This window comes from Malus domestica, chromosome 01, assembly GCF_042453785.1.
Source record: "Malus domestica chromosome 01, GDT2T_hap1".
In the NCBI taxonomy this organism is placed as follows: Eukaryota; Viridiplantae; Streptophyta; class Magnoliopsida; order Rosales; family Rosaceae; genus Malus; species Malus domestica.
Window position 1 is genome coordinate 17,619,886 of NC_091661.1, and position 16,085 is coordinate 17,635,970.

Genomic DNA, 16,085 nt, shown 5'->3' on the forward strand with positions numbered 1-16,085 from the left:
GAGCGATGGCAAGAATTTCAGAAAATTTGAAAGCGTAAAATACAAATGAGAGAATTTCGGTATTTATAGAACGATGGAAGGAAGGGCAATCGTTCGAAATTCAAAATGAAGGGCAAAATTGACCGAGAAATTCGCTAATCATTATGAACATTTAGAAAATCCAGTTGAGAAGACCGAGGGTTTCGTGTTTCGGGGGATGAACGATGGCGTATGGCAGTGAGATTTATGGTGAAAGACGTTTTGGGCGTCTGCACGATGCTGAATGGTTCACAGATCGAGGTGGCATGGTTGTGTTCAGGAACAAGGTCATGATGGTATGACGGTTCAGGGAACCGCACACTTTAAACGTCATTATTAGGGATTAGCCGTATAAAAGGATGCCACGTGGTGTATTGGTTAGCAGGATGAAGATCGTGCAATCGTCCTCAATAAATGTGCCTTGGAAATAGAGTATTTGGATTTTGCGCGTTAATTTCGCTTCTTCAAGGTCAGAGCACGACCAGAGGATTCAGGCCGAGAACCTCAAAAGCGAGGGGGCAATGTTTGGGCCCAAAATATCAGTTTGGGCCGAGTATAGAATTATTCTCGGCCCAAAAGGCCTTACGACAGGGTTATCAGGGATCGTTTAGTTCTGGATCGGTTAGGTCGTGGGCTTCCAAACCTGGGTCGGTTAAGTCATGCTACAAGACGAGTCGAATCCTGGTGCAATGAGGAGTCTCGGTAAGATTAATAACCCGGAAGTGAATCCGGCTTAATAAAAGACTAGGTTCACAATTATAGTGAAAATAGGACTGGTCGAGTTGGTGTTTGATCAGGAGAAGAAATCCTAATCCGGGTAAAGTTTTAACTCGACCTTGAAGGTATCCGGTGCTATAAATAGAGGAAGCTGTACATCATTCAATGCTCCTCCAATTCAACACACAACTGCCCTGCGCAAACTCTCTCAACAACTTTGAGATTTTTATTTTCTCTTTTCGCTGACACATCTTTCGTTGGCACCAACAGCATTGTGAAAGCAACCAGTGATATCTTAAGTCGGCATAGATAGCTTTGTCGCCGTAGAATCAGCCGGTCTCGCAGCATCTTCCGTTGGCATCAACAGCACTGCGGCGATGATGGTTGGTTACCTATCCAAGTCTCGGTCGAGAAGGATTTTCGAATCCTTATTGATTGAGGTCATCTCATTAGCCTTCTCGGCGAAGTGAGGTGTTACAGTTTACTGAGCTCGGCGCATTGCACGCTGAGTTATTTTATGATTGGATACTCTCAAGTGGGATTTGGAGTTCGGCATTCAGACAACCGAACCACATTCACTATTAAGACTTATATTCGCTTTAAGTATTTGTGCCCTTACACTTTGGTGTCGATTCGGCGTGAGTTTACTTTGACGAATAACATCACTGTGACCGAATCCGACGACGACGATTCGTGAAATTCGTAAGAATAGTAGCCTTGTCTTCAAGTTTGAGAACCCAAGAGGCCGAGACGTGTTCCTTCCTCGGTCGCAATCGTAAGATGCAGAAGTCAGCCGCGCACCCAACGCAACATCAACAAATTTACTCCTCGGCCGACGAGTTGGCACGCCCTGCATTCATCGAAGGACGTAGTTAGCTTAGATTACTCGGCCTGCACGCCACGTAGGCTTGGTAGTTTTTAGGGTCAACACATCTAGAGTGAAACTTACACATGACATTATAGTATTAGTAAGGTTCTAAAAGACGTTGGGCGCTAGTCGAATGGTGGGTTGAGGTCTAACACTTAGGCGGGGGCTAGGTGGATTTAAGTAAATATATTATATATCGTATAAATAAGTGTGCTAATAGTAAAAAAATACATAATTGCAAAATAGAATGGCATATTGAGTATAAAATATTAGAACATAATGAAAACATGAGGAATAAGCCTATAATGTGTGTTTATCTAAGTATTCAACAAGTCTCTTACAATTTAGTTAAAAAAATGCAAAATGAAAGTATATTTTTTTGTTAAGTGAGAGTCACGATCAAAATGGATGCCTAGATGGATATGGGTGAATGCTTAGGAGGTTGCCAGCCACCTAGCTCCTAGGCGGCGCTAGGTGAGGATTTTTAAAACAATGAGTATTAAATAGACGCCACATTAATAGTAATGAACTCATTTCATACAAGTAATTTATGATATTGTTGACGAATACAAACATAATTGTGTATAACTTTATTAAATGAGTGAATCATACAAAGTACACTCTTGTCATGCAATCTCAGATAGATTTCGCTCCCACTCACATGCTTGTAGTTCGATGAAGGCTGTCGAACCAAGGATACAGCTATCGATTTTTTAATATGCGTGCAGTTATCCTTAAAATTAAGTTACCAGCACATAAACCATCAAAGTGCTGATCATAATTTTGAGAAATTGGCCATAGCTTGTCAGTCATGACCTCCCTTTCCATGTTTGGAGTATGATTCAATGTAATCGTAATTTTCCACAATTAGCAATACTAATCACCTTCAACCACCTGATTTCTTAGGCCAAAACCTACGACTCGGCTTTAGAATTTGCTTCAGTAGAACCATTTTAGGAACATTCCAGTGCTCTACATGCCTGAAAATTTCCATAAACATTCACTTCAATTATCTGTCACAATGTTGGAAAGATAGAAAAAAGTTACATTGTTTAAGTTACCTGCACACTTTTCCTGACACTTCATCAAAGTAATACTCTGTGTATCCACTCGCTGCAACATTGCTCAACAGTCAAATACTAATAGAGGTGGTGTTACTGTTTCACGTGTTATAATACGAGCGGGAGACAAATTCATAACGTGAGTGGATTGGTGTCTCCAGGTGATGATGCAGCTAATTGAAACTAACTTAATGAAAAAGAAGGAGAAACTAGTTAAACGAAAGGTTTTGTTATGTGGACAAGTTATGAGGATTTTAGAGCTCAATAGGCTTGAAGCTAAAAGCATACCAGATAGAATGGGCCTCCAAGGGAATGTCAAGATACAACTAAATCTCCAGTGACCAATTCCTTTATTCTGTGTGACCAAATAATTAATTAAAATTTAATCATAGATTTATAGAAAACACTTGTGCTCGTAAACGTTTTTACTGAAAGCATCAAGGACTTCCTCGATATTACTGAATATGATTTTATAATTCAAAAACACTTACAAGTTTTTCTAACATACAAAGCGTTTTAACGCGGAATTTGTATACGGTGATGTGAATTACCTCAAAATCTTCCCACTTCATGAGCTTCATATTTGACTTGACTAAAAGTGATCCAAAATTTGTGCAGTTCCTCTTGAAACGCTGCAGGCCTCTGAACGAAGTTGCTGGATCAGCAAACTCACAATCCTCCTCATATGCATCAAGCCTAAGGTTCCCTGGCAACCAAACGTTGTTAAGTTAGCGGGTTATCGGATTCGGATCAACGAACCCAACATTAAGAAACACACAAGAGAAAGAAAGAGAGAGGCCAATGAAATCCAACTGGGCTCTGAGAAAACCTGTGACAAAGTATGATCTCTCAAAGTCTTCTTTGATGGATTTAACTACCACCGCACGATCAACCGCTCCCGACCCGTCTCTTCCAAGCTCGAGGGCGGGACCAGGAGGAGGTTCGGAAGCAGACGGTGGCCGAAAAAACGACGTGGCAATTCCAAGAAGCTCGGAGCTGTACCAGGCCACCTTAAGCAGTGCGTTTTGAGGTTGAGATTCTTTGTCGGTTGGGGAGTTAGTTGTTCGGTTTTCTGCTCTGCAACGAAATCTGTAGACGTTGTGAGGAGGGTTTGGCGGGAAACTGAGGTGGTGTTGGTGTTGGGGTTGGGCGGTGAGGCCCTGAGGAATGGAAGCGTAGGAGAAACTATGCGCCATTTTAGAGAGAGAGAGAGAGGAGAGAGAGAGAGAGAAAGAATTGGTGGTTTATATTTGAGTTCTGTGAAGTTTGTACAGAAGTCGCTTATTATCTAAAGACCTCAGTGAATGGCGGCCATAAATAATTTAGAAAAAAAGAAATACGAACAAATAAAGCCGGTTATAAATTTTTTATTAAATCAGAATAAGAGAGAAAATGAAGTTAATGAACCCATAATAATTGGTTATAACTTTTTAAACGGCTTATTGTCTGCTTAATATCTTAATTCGATTTAATAATTAAAATTTCAAAGCAACACCACTTCTGAAAATTTACTGTACTTGAAACAAAACTTAGCACCGGGTGTATACTCCATCGTGCCCATCTTTCTCCTCATGTGACACATCAGATGACGAGAGAGATAGGCACAAAAGGTGGCAGCACCTAAGATTCAGTCTCCTTTGAGGCTTTGCTATTTTACAATTACCAAACAAGTCGATGCAATCAAAGCTGGAAAACATACAGGAAAACTAGCAAAGCTGGAAAACGGAAGATTATACAACACACCAGCATACACTGGATCGGATTCAGCTGCTTCGGTTTGACTATGCTGGAGATTGCAAGAATAGTTAGAAGTGCGTGATCAGTTTACGAGCTGCGATTCTATTACAATTTGCGAGCTTCAGTTATGTTAGTCGCTTGTATGTATAAATAAAGCTGTACTCTCTGTCTGATTGATTATTTGATGAGAAAAAACCTTCCGGTTCATTTTCTTTCCAGCAGCTGAACTGATGCATAGCTTGCTTCATCTGCACACTCTTCAATTTCTTCGATAAGGCACCTGGTACAAGTTCCACAGTTCACTTCAGCATATCATTTCGATTGCAGAAGGTAATATACAAAACTTCCTAGGCAGGAATCCTATACGTTCGCCGTCAGATTGAACATAAATGCTGCCACTGCCTGAAATGTCTTCCACCTCAATAGAATGCACGCTGCAAAAAGAACAAACATACATAAATGGGATCCAAAGACAAATTGCTACATGTAATAGCTGCAGATGAATTAACTCTTGGGCAACCAATTCAAAGCATTTGATTCCTCACGTTATGCATGCTGATGTGATGAAACAAGCAGTGAGAGAGAGAGAGAGAGAGAGAGAGAGAGAGAGAGAGAGACATAAACAGGAGGAGTAAGTTATTGTGTAATGTAATGCAACTCGACCTAGTAAGGCCTACCTTCTTGAAGATACATTTTTCATTGTTAGATGCATCCCATTGTAGAGCTTATGTAGCTTCAGAATAAAGTCATACCACTTGAAGTCTTGAAGGATCACAACCTGCTAAGAAAGTTTATAACAAAGATCAAATGTACTGGCAAAGACACTGCAATGTATAAAGTTTCTTTTTAAAGCAAAAAAAAATTATTGCAAATAGTTAGGAAGGTTAAGTGCAGAAACCTCAAAATTGCCGCTGCGAGGGTCAGCATTTGGTGTAATTTTCATACCACCACCAAAGTATTTTGCATTTCCAACACAAACGGCAGTTACTTGAGAGTATACTTCCCACTCCCCTTCATTGACCTAAACAAAAAACATTCTATTAAGCAAAACAAAAGGTACAAGAGGGGAAATTGCATGCGTGTGACGTACAGACTATTAGTGCTCAATATTACAAATATTGACCTTAATTTTAAGGTCCTGATTACAGTGCCCAACAAAAGCTTTTAATGAACCAATAACGTAGCACAAGTTTCCAAATCTCTTATAACTAGAAGCATAGAATCCTGCTTTTGCACTCCTGCAACATATCCCCAAAAAAATGGCAATATGACTTACTAAGATCGACATCTGCCTTTCTTGATGTTAATTTGTCAAAATTTCTAAGTTAACCTTACAAATGAATGTCAGCAACATTAGCAAAGTAATGAGGTTCTCCATCTTCTCCACTAATAACACCAACATCAATCTGTGATCTCTGCCCTGCAGAAGACAATATTATAAATGACCAACTAAGTGCAAAACAGAAAGCGAACAAAAATTTACAATAAAAAGAACAAATTAACTACGCCTAACTACCTAAGCAATCAAGAGAGAGAGAGAGATAACCTTTGGCTATACGGTCAATGGCTTCATGGGGATCATTTTTCCTGATAAAACAACAGACAGTCAACAATCTAAAACAAGTGTATACATAGAAAACTGACATAAAATGATCACTGACTGGAAACACATGAGCTAACCAGCCAAATGTTCTGGCAAAATCGGATCCAGTCCCCAAAGGAATGAGCTGTAAAAAGCACAAAATAAATTATATCTTCCCTTCAAAAATCCAAAACATCCAAACCAGGCAGTTAAGGGATCAACTCGTCATACGCAATCACTGAAGTTAGCTTTATATAGAACAATAACCAATTTGAAACTGAGATTATTAGACTCTCATAGTAATCACTTACACCAAGTGCAGTTGAATGGGTGGCATCCCTATCATAATTAGTAACAGTTTTTCCTGCCCAAAAGAATCCATTAACAACCTGTTTATCATAAGCCAATGCAGACGAGTGAGACTATTATCAATTACTATTAAATTAGCAACACTGCTCAATATTGCAGGTTATTAATATCAGACACTTTCATATAAACTTTTTAAATACAAGGGTTAATAATTGTAATTTATTTAACTATCTCCGCAACAGACAAAATGCCTCATCATAAAGAAGGTAAACGGTAAAAAAACCTTATCAGCAAAAGTCAATTGCAGAATATGAAGGACCCAGGGAAGGAGGTAAAATGTGATTGACTCTAAATGACACCATCTTTCAATGGAAATTATGATCTTAGAGAAAATTTCACCTCATGCAGAGTTCCATCTCCTCCCACTGCGATTACAGCATCAGCTCCCTCACGTATAGCCTGCAAACCATAAGAATTGTAGAAGCCATATTAAATCAATCTTCCATTAGAGAAACTGGATTCATGTCAGGCTCAAATAATAGAAGCACCAAATCCCACCTCCCTCGTTATGTCAATTGCATGAGACGGGCCTGATGTTAAAGATTCACATATCTGCCCATAACATAAACAAGTGAATTAGATAAGCTCAAATAAACGAGCGAAACACAAACACACACATACGATCACCAAATCCGCTGCAAGCCTCTAAAGTTAAGATGCATTTAGCAGTTCTACAAATTTACAAAATACACACAAGTGTGGTGAATAGTATTGGTAAAGTGATTGGTTAAAACTTGTGGTGTACCAGCAAGACCCAAAGATTGAAGCAAAAAGCGAAGAAATTTCAAACCGCACAGCACTTGGGACAAACATTGAAAATGATTCCCAGGGCATGAGTTTCATGGATATACACATATGATCTAAGATTTTGACCCAAAAAAACCTATGATCTAAGATAACATAGGATTTCCATTTTTCTTGCCAAGCAAGATAAATTAATGCAAATTAATACAAGCAATGCATGTAAACCCAAAATTAACATAAAATTAATGGGTACGAATCATCAACCTCCATGGAATTAGTTAGAAGGAAAATTGGAAAAAATAAACAAATGGTAGGAAACCAAAGAAAGGAAAATTGGTAAGAAACTCACGTTGCAATCAGCACCAAGGCGAGACCTTAGATATGGAAGCAGCTTCTTCCACTCCTTCCCTGTCCTCCCATTCGCACCTGCTCCGATTTCCCATTTCAATAATCCACAAATCTCATAAAAACACAGAGAGAGAGAGAGAGAGAGAGAGAGAGAGAGAGAGAGAGACTGCTAGGATTGACGACGAAAACGAGGTCATGACGGCCAGACGAGGAAGACCCACTTCCCAGAATGGAGCGGTCAACGCACAGGTCAGGAGCTTTGGGGAGTTCTGCTCTCACAGCCCACGGTGTCGCCATTGAAACTCTCACTCCTCCGCCTACTGCTATTCCTCCACCGCCTCCGAATGCTATCAGATTAGTGCCCATCTTTTCTTTCAAAGCTTTGGTTTTGGTTTTGTGGTTTATCCTGATTTGCCTAACTCTGCAGAGAAGATCAGGGTTTTAATTTATGGTGGGAAAATTGTAGTTTGTGCTACGCTTTATAATCAAGCCGATTAGAATTTAGAACAATGCGTTTCTCGAATCTCTTCCAACCAAACGGAATTATTTATTATGCTTATTCTTAATTACGCTCCTTAAAATTTCATTTTAATTTTATTTTGTTTTTTCTAACTCAAAATTCGGTATTTTATTTCATTTAAAGTTGATTCTACTTTGGCTCGTGAACTTTTTTTTTCTTGAAATTTATAAGTCGTTTACCTAAACATATACGGAAGTTGGAACCCCACATCATTCAAAACTAATTGAGCATAATCAATGTAATAATTTAATCAATTATTCCAGCAGATAGAATGTTGAATTTTTTTTTATAAAAAATACTCCTTTCTGTAGCTTGATTTTTAAGCAATCGTATCAATGGCCTGACGATTAAAGTGAAGCTTCGTCGAGGGTTGGCAATGATACAAAACATGTGACAAAATTATTCTGATGGGAATCAACGTCATTATCTAGTTTGTTGGTAGATGACACCTGTTTATTTCTTCATCGATAAATTTGATTAGGATTTAGGGATATTTTAAACTTTTAATCTTTGATAATAATTGTTTGTACCATACTTAGGGCCTCCGTATTTAGACCTCGTATAAATACTCGGGGGACTCAAGTGTAATTATGTAATAAATGAATGAGCAAATATGTAATAAGTGAGGAGCCCTTAGTCCATAAAAGAGACTCTTCACCCTCACAATCCTCAAGCCTCACATCCCCAAACAGAAGCTCTCATATTCAAAGCTCTCATCCTCACATATGAGCTCTCTCAAACCCTCTCTTTCTCTTGGGGGACTCCCCCTCACGCTTGTAATCCATACATTCATACAGAGAAATACAATCAACATCAGTGTGGACGTAGCCCAAACATCGGGGTGAACCACGATACATCTTGTGTTCTTTACTTCTTGCAGATTCACGATCGGATTTACGTTGTTCCAAGACCCCTCCGATTTTGTGCATCAACATTTAGTGTCGTCTGTGGGAAACGACACGAAAAGCTATGTCGGTTCTCTTTCATTTTTTCATCTCCCCACCGTGAAACCTCACCACGCTCTACCGTGGATCTGCAAAACCCACACAGAGACACAATCTCTCTCTCCTTCCTTCTCTCTCACTCCTCTCTCTCCCCCTGTGTTTACAGTTTACACAATAAAAACAGAAGATTTTAGATTGGAAGACTACCGCTAGTGTTTTACCCTTTGGCTTCTTTTTATGCCCCTCTCATCGTTTCCCTTTCCACCAAATATTATTCAGCCACAACTAAAAATGGAGCTAGCTCTGAGCTTAGGGGATGCTTCAAAGCCGTCTCTTTTTCTCGACAAAACTTAAAAGATGGGCGGCAACATGGATATAAGGTTTTGCATGGGCATGGGGACTGCTGCTTTCGGTGCTGTAAGATCGGATGAGAGTAATAGAAAGAGCACCTATGAAGTTTATGATCAGGAGGAGAGAAGAAGAAGTAGGATTTCATCAGATCCACCTCTTCAGCTTAATCTTTTGCCTTCTGCTCCAGTTCCTCGTAGCCACTTTTCTTCTCAGCTTCGCTTTCCATGGCTTACTAATAATCTGGATGTGTCTGATCCGGCCGGTTCATCAGATGGACCGGGAATAGGTTTGGATGTGAACCGTATGCCGGGAGTGTTGGCCTCGGCTAAGGAGGCCGAAGATGTGGCGGCTCAGCTGTCATCTTTGAATAGCACGGTTTCATCGTTTCAGATGGATTTTGGAATGAGAAATGGAGGAAGATTGAGCAAGAGAGATTTTGATGTTGACGTCGACAAAGCAAGTGATGACGAGGAGAACGGGTCAGCTCGGAAGAAACTCAGGCTCTCTAAAAGTCAATCGGCTTTTCTTGAAGAGAGCTTCAAAGAGCACAACACTCTTAATCCTAAGCAAAAACTTGTTTTGGCTAAACAGTTGAATCTTCGCCCACACCAAGTGGAAGTATGGTTTCAGAATCGAAAAGCAAGTTCTGCACTTAAAGAGAAATGGGCTACAACAAACTCCAGCCGTCGGACCCTGGAGGCTCTCCAGTCTCTACGTGGCGAAAACCCATCACTCCCACAAACTGCCACATCATCCTCATGTTCCAACAGCCGCAGCCCCCAGTCTCTACCTTTGAAGAAGAACTACCGATGCGTGCCATCTCTGCAGCAGTTCTACTCCGGCGGTCTCTTCGCTGTCTCATCCGACGGCTCATTCATCACCTGCAAATGCGATGAATCTAGTAAGATCGTAGATTCATCGAACGCCTCGATTAGGTCTACCATTGAAGGCGACTCAGATAAGATTACCGCTTTGGCCTTCAGCCCCGACAACCGGCTGTTCTTCTCCACCGGTCACAGTCGCCAAATTAAGATTGAGGACCTCTTCACCTTAAAGTGTGTGCGTTCTTGGAAGGGTCATGAGGGGCCAGTGATGGGAATGTCTTGTCACCCGTCTGGTGGATTGCTTGCGACTGCCGAAGCTGATAGGAAGGTCATTGTTTGGGATGTTGATGGCATCTTTTGCACTCATTACTTTAAAGGCCACAAAGGGGTTGTTTCTAGTGTTCTCTTCCATCCTGATCCTACTAAACAACTTCTTTTCTCTGCAAGCAATGATACAAATGTGCATGTTTGGGACCTAAAATTCTTCGCTTTGAATCACACCGACCTCGACCTTCTGCAAACAAAGGAGCGAAGAGTCACAGATCGCAGCAGTCAGGACCTTCAACGAACACTACCAACAGAAAGCAAAAGCAAAGCAGAAAAACAGAGAAAAAGCACATGGCTAACACTGCAAAAGCAAGGAATAAAGGGAAGTCTCAAGACATAAACCTTGTTTTCGATGATGAGTAGCACATGGGTGACACTGCAAAAACAAGGAATAAAGAAAGCAGACCATAATTTCCTACAATTGGAGAAAATGATGAGGTTTGTTATAGGGGAGGCCAAACTCCACCACTATCAAATCTGCCACACTCAATCATCCATCCGCACTCATGGAAAACAACCATAAAGATAAAGATTCTTATCTTTACAGCCCATACCCACTATCATTGATGAATATTTTATTAAGTTGTCTTCTACAAACTGGAGCAATTATTGTATAGTTATACTGATGTGTAAAGAAGGCAAAAAAAAAAAAAGGCAAGCCCATAAGCCCAAAATAGTGGGCTGGAATGTTATATGGAGGGCGAAGGCCCATATGCCTAAAAGAGTCAGGCCCTCTCTTATCACCAACCAGGTGATCAAAAGTACATCCAATACTCTAAAAAATTATTCGGCAGTCTGCCGCTATTATCACCAACCAGGTGATCAAAAGTATACCTAGTACTCCAAAATTATTCAGCAGCCTGCTGCTATTATCACCAACCAGGTGATCAAAAGTACGTCCAGTACTCCAAAATTATTCGACAGTCTACTGCTATTATCAACCACTAGGTGATCAAAAGTACGTCCAGTACTTCAAAATTAATACATGAGCATCACTCATGTCAATCATACATAAACATTCATGAGCATCACTCATGTCAATCATACATAAACATTTATGACCATCATTCATGTCAACATTTATGAGAATCACTCATGTTAACATCCATGAGCATCACTCATGTCAACATCCATGAGCATCACTCATGTTAATCAACATAAACATTCATGAGCACCACTTATGTCAATTAGCTTCAAATGCTTCATTTACAAAAGTTCCAGCTTCAAATGCTTCACTTGTAAAGCTTCACCTACAAAGCTTCAGTGTAGAGTATACAAAGACTGCATCCGAACAACCTCCACTTCAGTCCATACATGGATTGAATTTGAAGTCTCCAGCCAACAGACTCTATTGACTGAAGACTTGGAGGACTACACTATGTACCATATATTGGGTTTCCACAACTGAGCCTCATGAAATATACTTGGGGGACTTAACCCATTATTTATGTATTGAGGAGCGAGCCATTATTCTATAAAAGGGACTCCCTCACTTTCATTAGAGAGCACCCATTATTCATGTACTGAGGAGCTATCCCTTATTTTATAAAAGGGACTCTCTCACCTTCATTAGAGAGCATCGCCGCCAGCTGAGCAACCGCCTCACCACAAGCATCACTTCTAGCCCATTATTCATGTACTGAGGAGCGAGCCCTTATTTTATAAAAGGGACTCTCTCACCTTCATTAGAGAGCATCGCCGCCGGCTGAGCAACCGCCTTGTCGCGAGCATCACTCCTAACTCATCACTTATGTATTGAGGAATGAGCTCTTATTCTATAAAAGGGACTCCTTCACCATCATTAGAGAGCATCGCCGCTTGCTGAGCAACCGCCTCGCCACGAATATCAACTCTTAGCCCATGACTTATGTATTGAGGAGCGAGCCCTTATTCTATAAAAGGGACTCCCTCACCATCATTAGATGGTATCACTGCCTGCTGAGCAACCGCCTCGCCGTGAGCATTAACTCTAGCCCATCATTTATGTATTGAGGAGCAAGCCCTTACTCTATAAAATGGACTCTCTCACCTTCAACGCCACAAGCCAAGCCAACCAAGGCAACATAAGCCACAAACCGAGCAGCCTTGTAACATGTGCTACTTCTAGTTGAGCATTATTTCACATTGAGCACCGCCTTATATCGAGTATTCAGTTCTAGACAACATCTAGTTACTTCGGCCCACACATGGACTGAATTTCAAGTCTCTAGCCAAAAGACTCTCTTGACTGAAAACTTGGGGAACTACTGTTTGTACCATACTTAGGGCCTTCGTATTTAGACCTCGTATAAATACTCGGGGACTCAAGTGTAATTATGTAATAAATGAAGGGGCAAATATGTAATAAGTAAGGAGCCCTTAGTCTATAAAAGGGACTCCTCACCCTCATTCTCACAATCCTCAAGCCTTACATCCCCAAACAGAGGCTCTCATCCTCACAGATGAGCTCTCTCAAACCCTCTCTTTCTCTGGGGGACTCCCCCTCACGCTTGTAATCCATACATTCATACAGAGAAATACAATCAACATCAGTGTAGACGTAGCCCAAACATTGGGGTGAACCACGATACATCTTGTGTTCTTTACTTCTTGCAAATTCACGGTCGGATTTACGTTGTTCCAAGATCCCTCCGGTTTTGTGCATCAATAATAATTATTCGGATTAAGTCCCTAAACTCTCCAATTTTTTGTCATTCTAAGGGGGTGTATTCAATTGAGATTTTGAGGGATTTTAATTCTTTTAATGAATCTAGGGGTATTCAATCAGGATTTTAAGTGATTCTCTGAAATTTAAGGTGTATTCAATTAGAATTTTAAGATGGTTTACTAAAATCCTTAGAAATCCGGATGTATTCAATTAGGATTTTAAATAAGTTTATAACATTCTAGGTGTATTCAATTAGAAATCTCGCCTCTTCCTATGAGATTTCAAGGGAATTGAATCAAAATTTTATATGGAATCTCTTCAAATCAATTAAACTCCATAAAAATCCATGGATTTATAAATCCATTAAAGTCTCTTAATTTCTCAATTGAATACACCCCCATAAATTAATCTTAAAAGAGTATTCAATTGAGAATTTGAGATATTTTAATGGATTTTTATACAATTTTGATTCAATTCCTACAAAATCTCTTAAGAAGATGTGAGATTTGTGGATACTCAAAATACACTACGAAATCTCTCAAATTCCCTATAATTCCTCAACTTTTTCAAACTCTTTAAAATCAAATTCTAATTAAATACACCTGGAATGTTATGAACTTCTTTAAAATCCTAATTGAATACACCTAGATTTCTAAGGATTTTCATAAACTATCTTAAAATCCTGATTGAATACACATTGAATTTCAGATAATCACTTAAATTCCTGATTGAATACCCCTAGATTCATTAAAATCACTCAAAATCATAATTGAATACGGAGTAATCTTTTTAAACATTTCAAACGAGTACCTAACAGGTTGAAAATGTCTTATCCGTTAAGCCACAATTATTTTTTCAAACATAGATTATATTCAAACCCCACTAATTAGGTATATAATGGTCAACATTAATATTAGTTGTCTCAAATATGATTTTCAAACATAGATTATATAATACGGAACCCTTCATCGCCCACATCATGGAGAAGAAGGTCATGGAAGTTAATGATGTGATGGCATCATGGGAGTGGTCAACATTAATATTAGTTGTCTCAAATATGATTTTCAAACATAGATTATATAAGATGGTGGGATTAGAGTTGATGGCATCATGGGGGTGGTCGTGATTGTTAGTTGGTGGAGGTTAATTTTGGAGACAAAGTGAGCCCTGCTTAATTTAACAGATATGATTAGTACTTAATTGTTGAGCAAAAATTGTACACAATATGCAAACAAATAATTCACTTGACGCAATTTCACACTCGTTCATTTTTTCGAAGAGGGTTTTATTAAATTGAGTTCGACCCATTCTAGGCTATTCGCCTATTAATTACAACCCTTCTTTTAGGAAAGGAATACCTTTTATTCCAATATGAATAAATCGTAACTTGGGGATTTGGGTGTTTGTTTGATCTTGCAACTACACCTAGGTCGAACCCTAGATTGCCTACGTACCCTCGTTGAGAGATCAAGTCACTCATAGTTTCTTATGTATTTGTTGGGGTTTGATGCCTTATGCAGTTTCAGCTTGTGCAAATAAGGAGCATTTGATGCCTTGTGCAGTTTAAGCTCGTACATGCGAGGACTTTGAGCCATTGGAGCGTTTGACGCCTTATGCAATTTTAGCTCGTGCGGGTGAGGATTTTAAGCCATTTGAGCATTTGATGCCTTGTGCAGTTGTAGCTCATGCGGACGAGGACTTTGAGCTATTGGAGCGTTTGAAACCTTGTGCAGATTTAACTCATGTGGGCAAGGACTTTAAGCCATAGGAGCAGAATGCAGCTTCATGCCATTTGATATTCGATACTGCTTCGTACCATTTGTAGCGGCTTTGTGCCATTTGATTTGACGTGACTTTGTGCCATTTGAATTTTGACATGGCTTCATGCCATTTGAGACTTTTCTTCGGCTTCGTGCCATTTAGGATTCGATACGGCTTCGTGCCATTTAGGATTTGATACGGTTTCATGCCACTTGGTATTTGATACATGGCATGAGTTTCACCAATTTGAGGTGGTGAGTCCATTGAGTTTGGTACTTTGAGATGGTTCACATCCACGGTATTTGAATAATTTTCGTGCATGAATTTGGCACCGTCCACGTTATCTTCGTATTGGTTAGACTCAATGTGTCTCCAGCATACCGTTGGGCTTTTGCCCATTTATTTTGGCCCAAGTTATTTGATAAAGTAAAAAATTCATGGACTTGGGAAATTTAACAGCAAGCTTTTTTTCTTCTTGATATTTCCAAGTCCAAAAAGGACTTTTTCATGGAATCAGGAAGATAACTATCTTCTGCTATCTGAGGATGTGGCAAAGCTTTTAGAATTTTATGAAGTCAATGGGAGTTGTTGCATGTCTTTGTTTTCATGTGAGACTAACACAATCTTCTTTTTGCATGCAAATTCCGTGAGTCATCTCCACATTATTTCTTCATGAAATAATGATTTTTTCAATCCTTGGTGTCGTAGAGTAGTTGCCGCAAGAGATTGAGATGACAGTGTTGACTATTGTTTCTTCTTTGCTTCATCTTAGTGCTCGTAGGAGACTTGATGAGTGTTCTATTGAGCAGGTGGAACATGGACAATAGCTGCACCAATTTTGGTGCACCTTGAGCTTGAGCTTAGTCTTCCAATTGTCATTTGACTTTATAGGATTAGATTTGATTGGAACTTCACGAGGTGGTTTAGACCACCCCGAATAAATTCATGGGATTGACCGCCGAATTCATGGGATTGACAGCAGCGGCACAGACGAACTTGCTGGGCATAGAAGTCACAGCATGGTCGTTGTTGGTGGCAGAGACGATGGTTTCTTTGCTACTATCGGCGGAAAAGACGGCAAATGTCTCCAATGGTGGAGAAGAAGATGGAGCACTCTGTGGCTGGAAGAGTTGACAGCAACAAGGATAGGGAAAATGTCTCCATTGGTGGAGAAGAAGAAGGAGGAAACCCAAGGACAGGTTTGGGGGGTCGGTGTGAACTAGTGGTGCATGTTTCCACCACCATCTTCTTTGCTTCGGTCAAACAA

General features: G+C 39.9%; 2 protein-coding genes across 3 annotated transcripts; both read right to left on the reverse strand.

Moving 5' to 3' along the window:
- Window positions 1-2,118: 2,118 nt before the first annotated feature.
- On the reverse strand, window positions 2,119-3,978 carry LOC103408736 (uncharacterized). The gene is made up of 5 exons (XM_008347593.4): window positions 3,494-3,978; window positions 3,216-3,370; window positions 2,953-3,019; window positions 2,665-2,716; window positions 2,119-2,583 (listed from the first exon to the last, which is right to left on the reverse strand). Exons 1-5 carry the CDS (start codon window positions 3,858-3,860, stop codon window positions 2,490-2,492), a joined length of 735 nt encoding a protein of 244 aa, XP_008345815.2. The 5' UTR covers window positions 3,861-3,978; the 3' UTR covers window positions 2,119-2,489.
- Window positions 3,979-4,162: 184 nt separating this feature from the next.
- LOC103408918 (sphingoid long-chain bases kinase 2, mitochondrial-like) lies at window positions 4,163-7,979 on the reverse strand. Of its 2 annotated transcripts, none has more exons than XM_008347823.4 (12): window positions 7,612-7,979; window positions 7,446-7,522; window positions 6,851-6,904; window positions 6,692-6,751; window positions 6,295-6,372; window positions 6,082-6,128; window positions 5,948-5,988; window positions 5,737-5,821; window positions 5,525-5,639; window positions 5,300-5,422; window positions 5,079-5,179; window positions 4,163-4,835 (listed from the first exon to the last, which is right to left on the reverse strand). In XM_008347823.4, exons 1-12 carry the CDS (start codon window positions 7,808-7,810, stop codon window positions 4,706-4,708), a joined length of 1,110 nt encoding a protein of 369 aa, XP_008346045.2. In that variant the 5' UTR covers window positions 7,811-7,979; the 3' UTR covers window positions 4,163-4,705. The 2 variants fall into 2 exon arrangements, with proteins under 2 accessions (XP_008346045.2, XP_008345985.2); XM_008347763.4 differs by having other exon boundaries at window positions 5,079-5,182.
- Between the last annotated feature and the right edge of the window lie 8,106 nt (window positions 7,980-16,085).

What these genes read in the sequence shown, in the direction of transcription:
- LOC103408918 (XM_008347763.4), bottom strand. Translation starts at nt 7,810, where the DNA reads ATGGGCACTAATCTGATAGCATTCGGAGGCGGTGGAGGAATAGCAGTA. An exon ending in TTTCGTCGTCAATCCTAGCA is followed by an intron (nt 7,523 to 7,611) that starts GTCTCTCTCTCT and finishes AAATCGGAGCAG; the next exon opens with GTGCGAATGGGAGGACAGGG. An exon ending in CAATTGACATAACGAGGGAG is followed by an intron (nt 6,752 to 6,850) that starts GTGGGATTTGGT and finishes TATGGTTTGCAG; the next exon opens with GCTATACGTGAGGGAGCTGA.
- LOC103408736 (XM_008347593.4), bottom strand. Translation starts at nt 3,860, where the DNA reads ATGGCGCATAGTTTCTCCTACGCTTCCATTCCTCAGGGCCTCACCGCC. An exon ending in GAGATCATACTTTGTCACAG is followed by an intron (nt 3,371 to 3,493) that starts GTTTTCTCAGAG and finishes TTTGGTTGCCAG; the next exon opens with GGAACCTTAGGCTTGATGCA. An exon ending in TTGGAGGCCCATTCTATCTG is followed by an intron (nt 2,717 to 2,952) that starts GTATGCTTTTAG and finishes GCAATGTTGCAG; the next exon opens with CGAGTGGATACACAGAGTAT.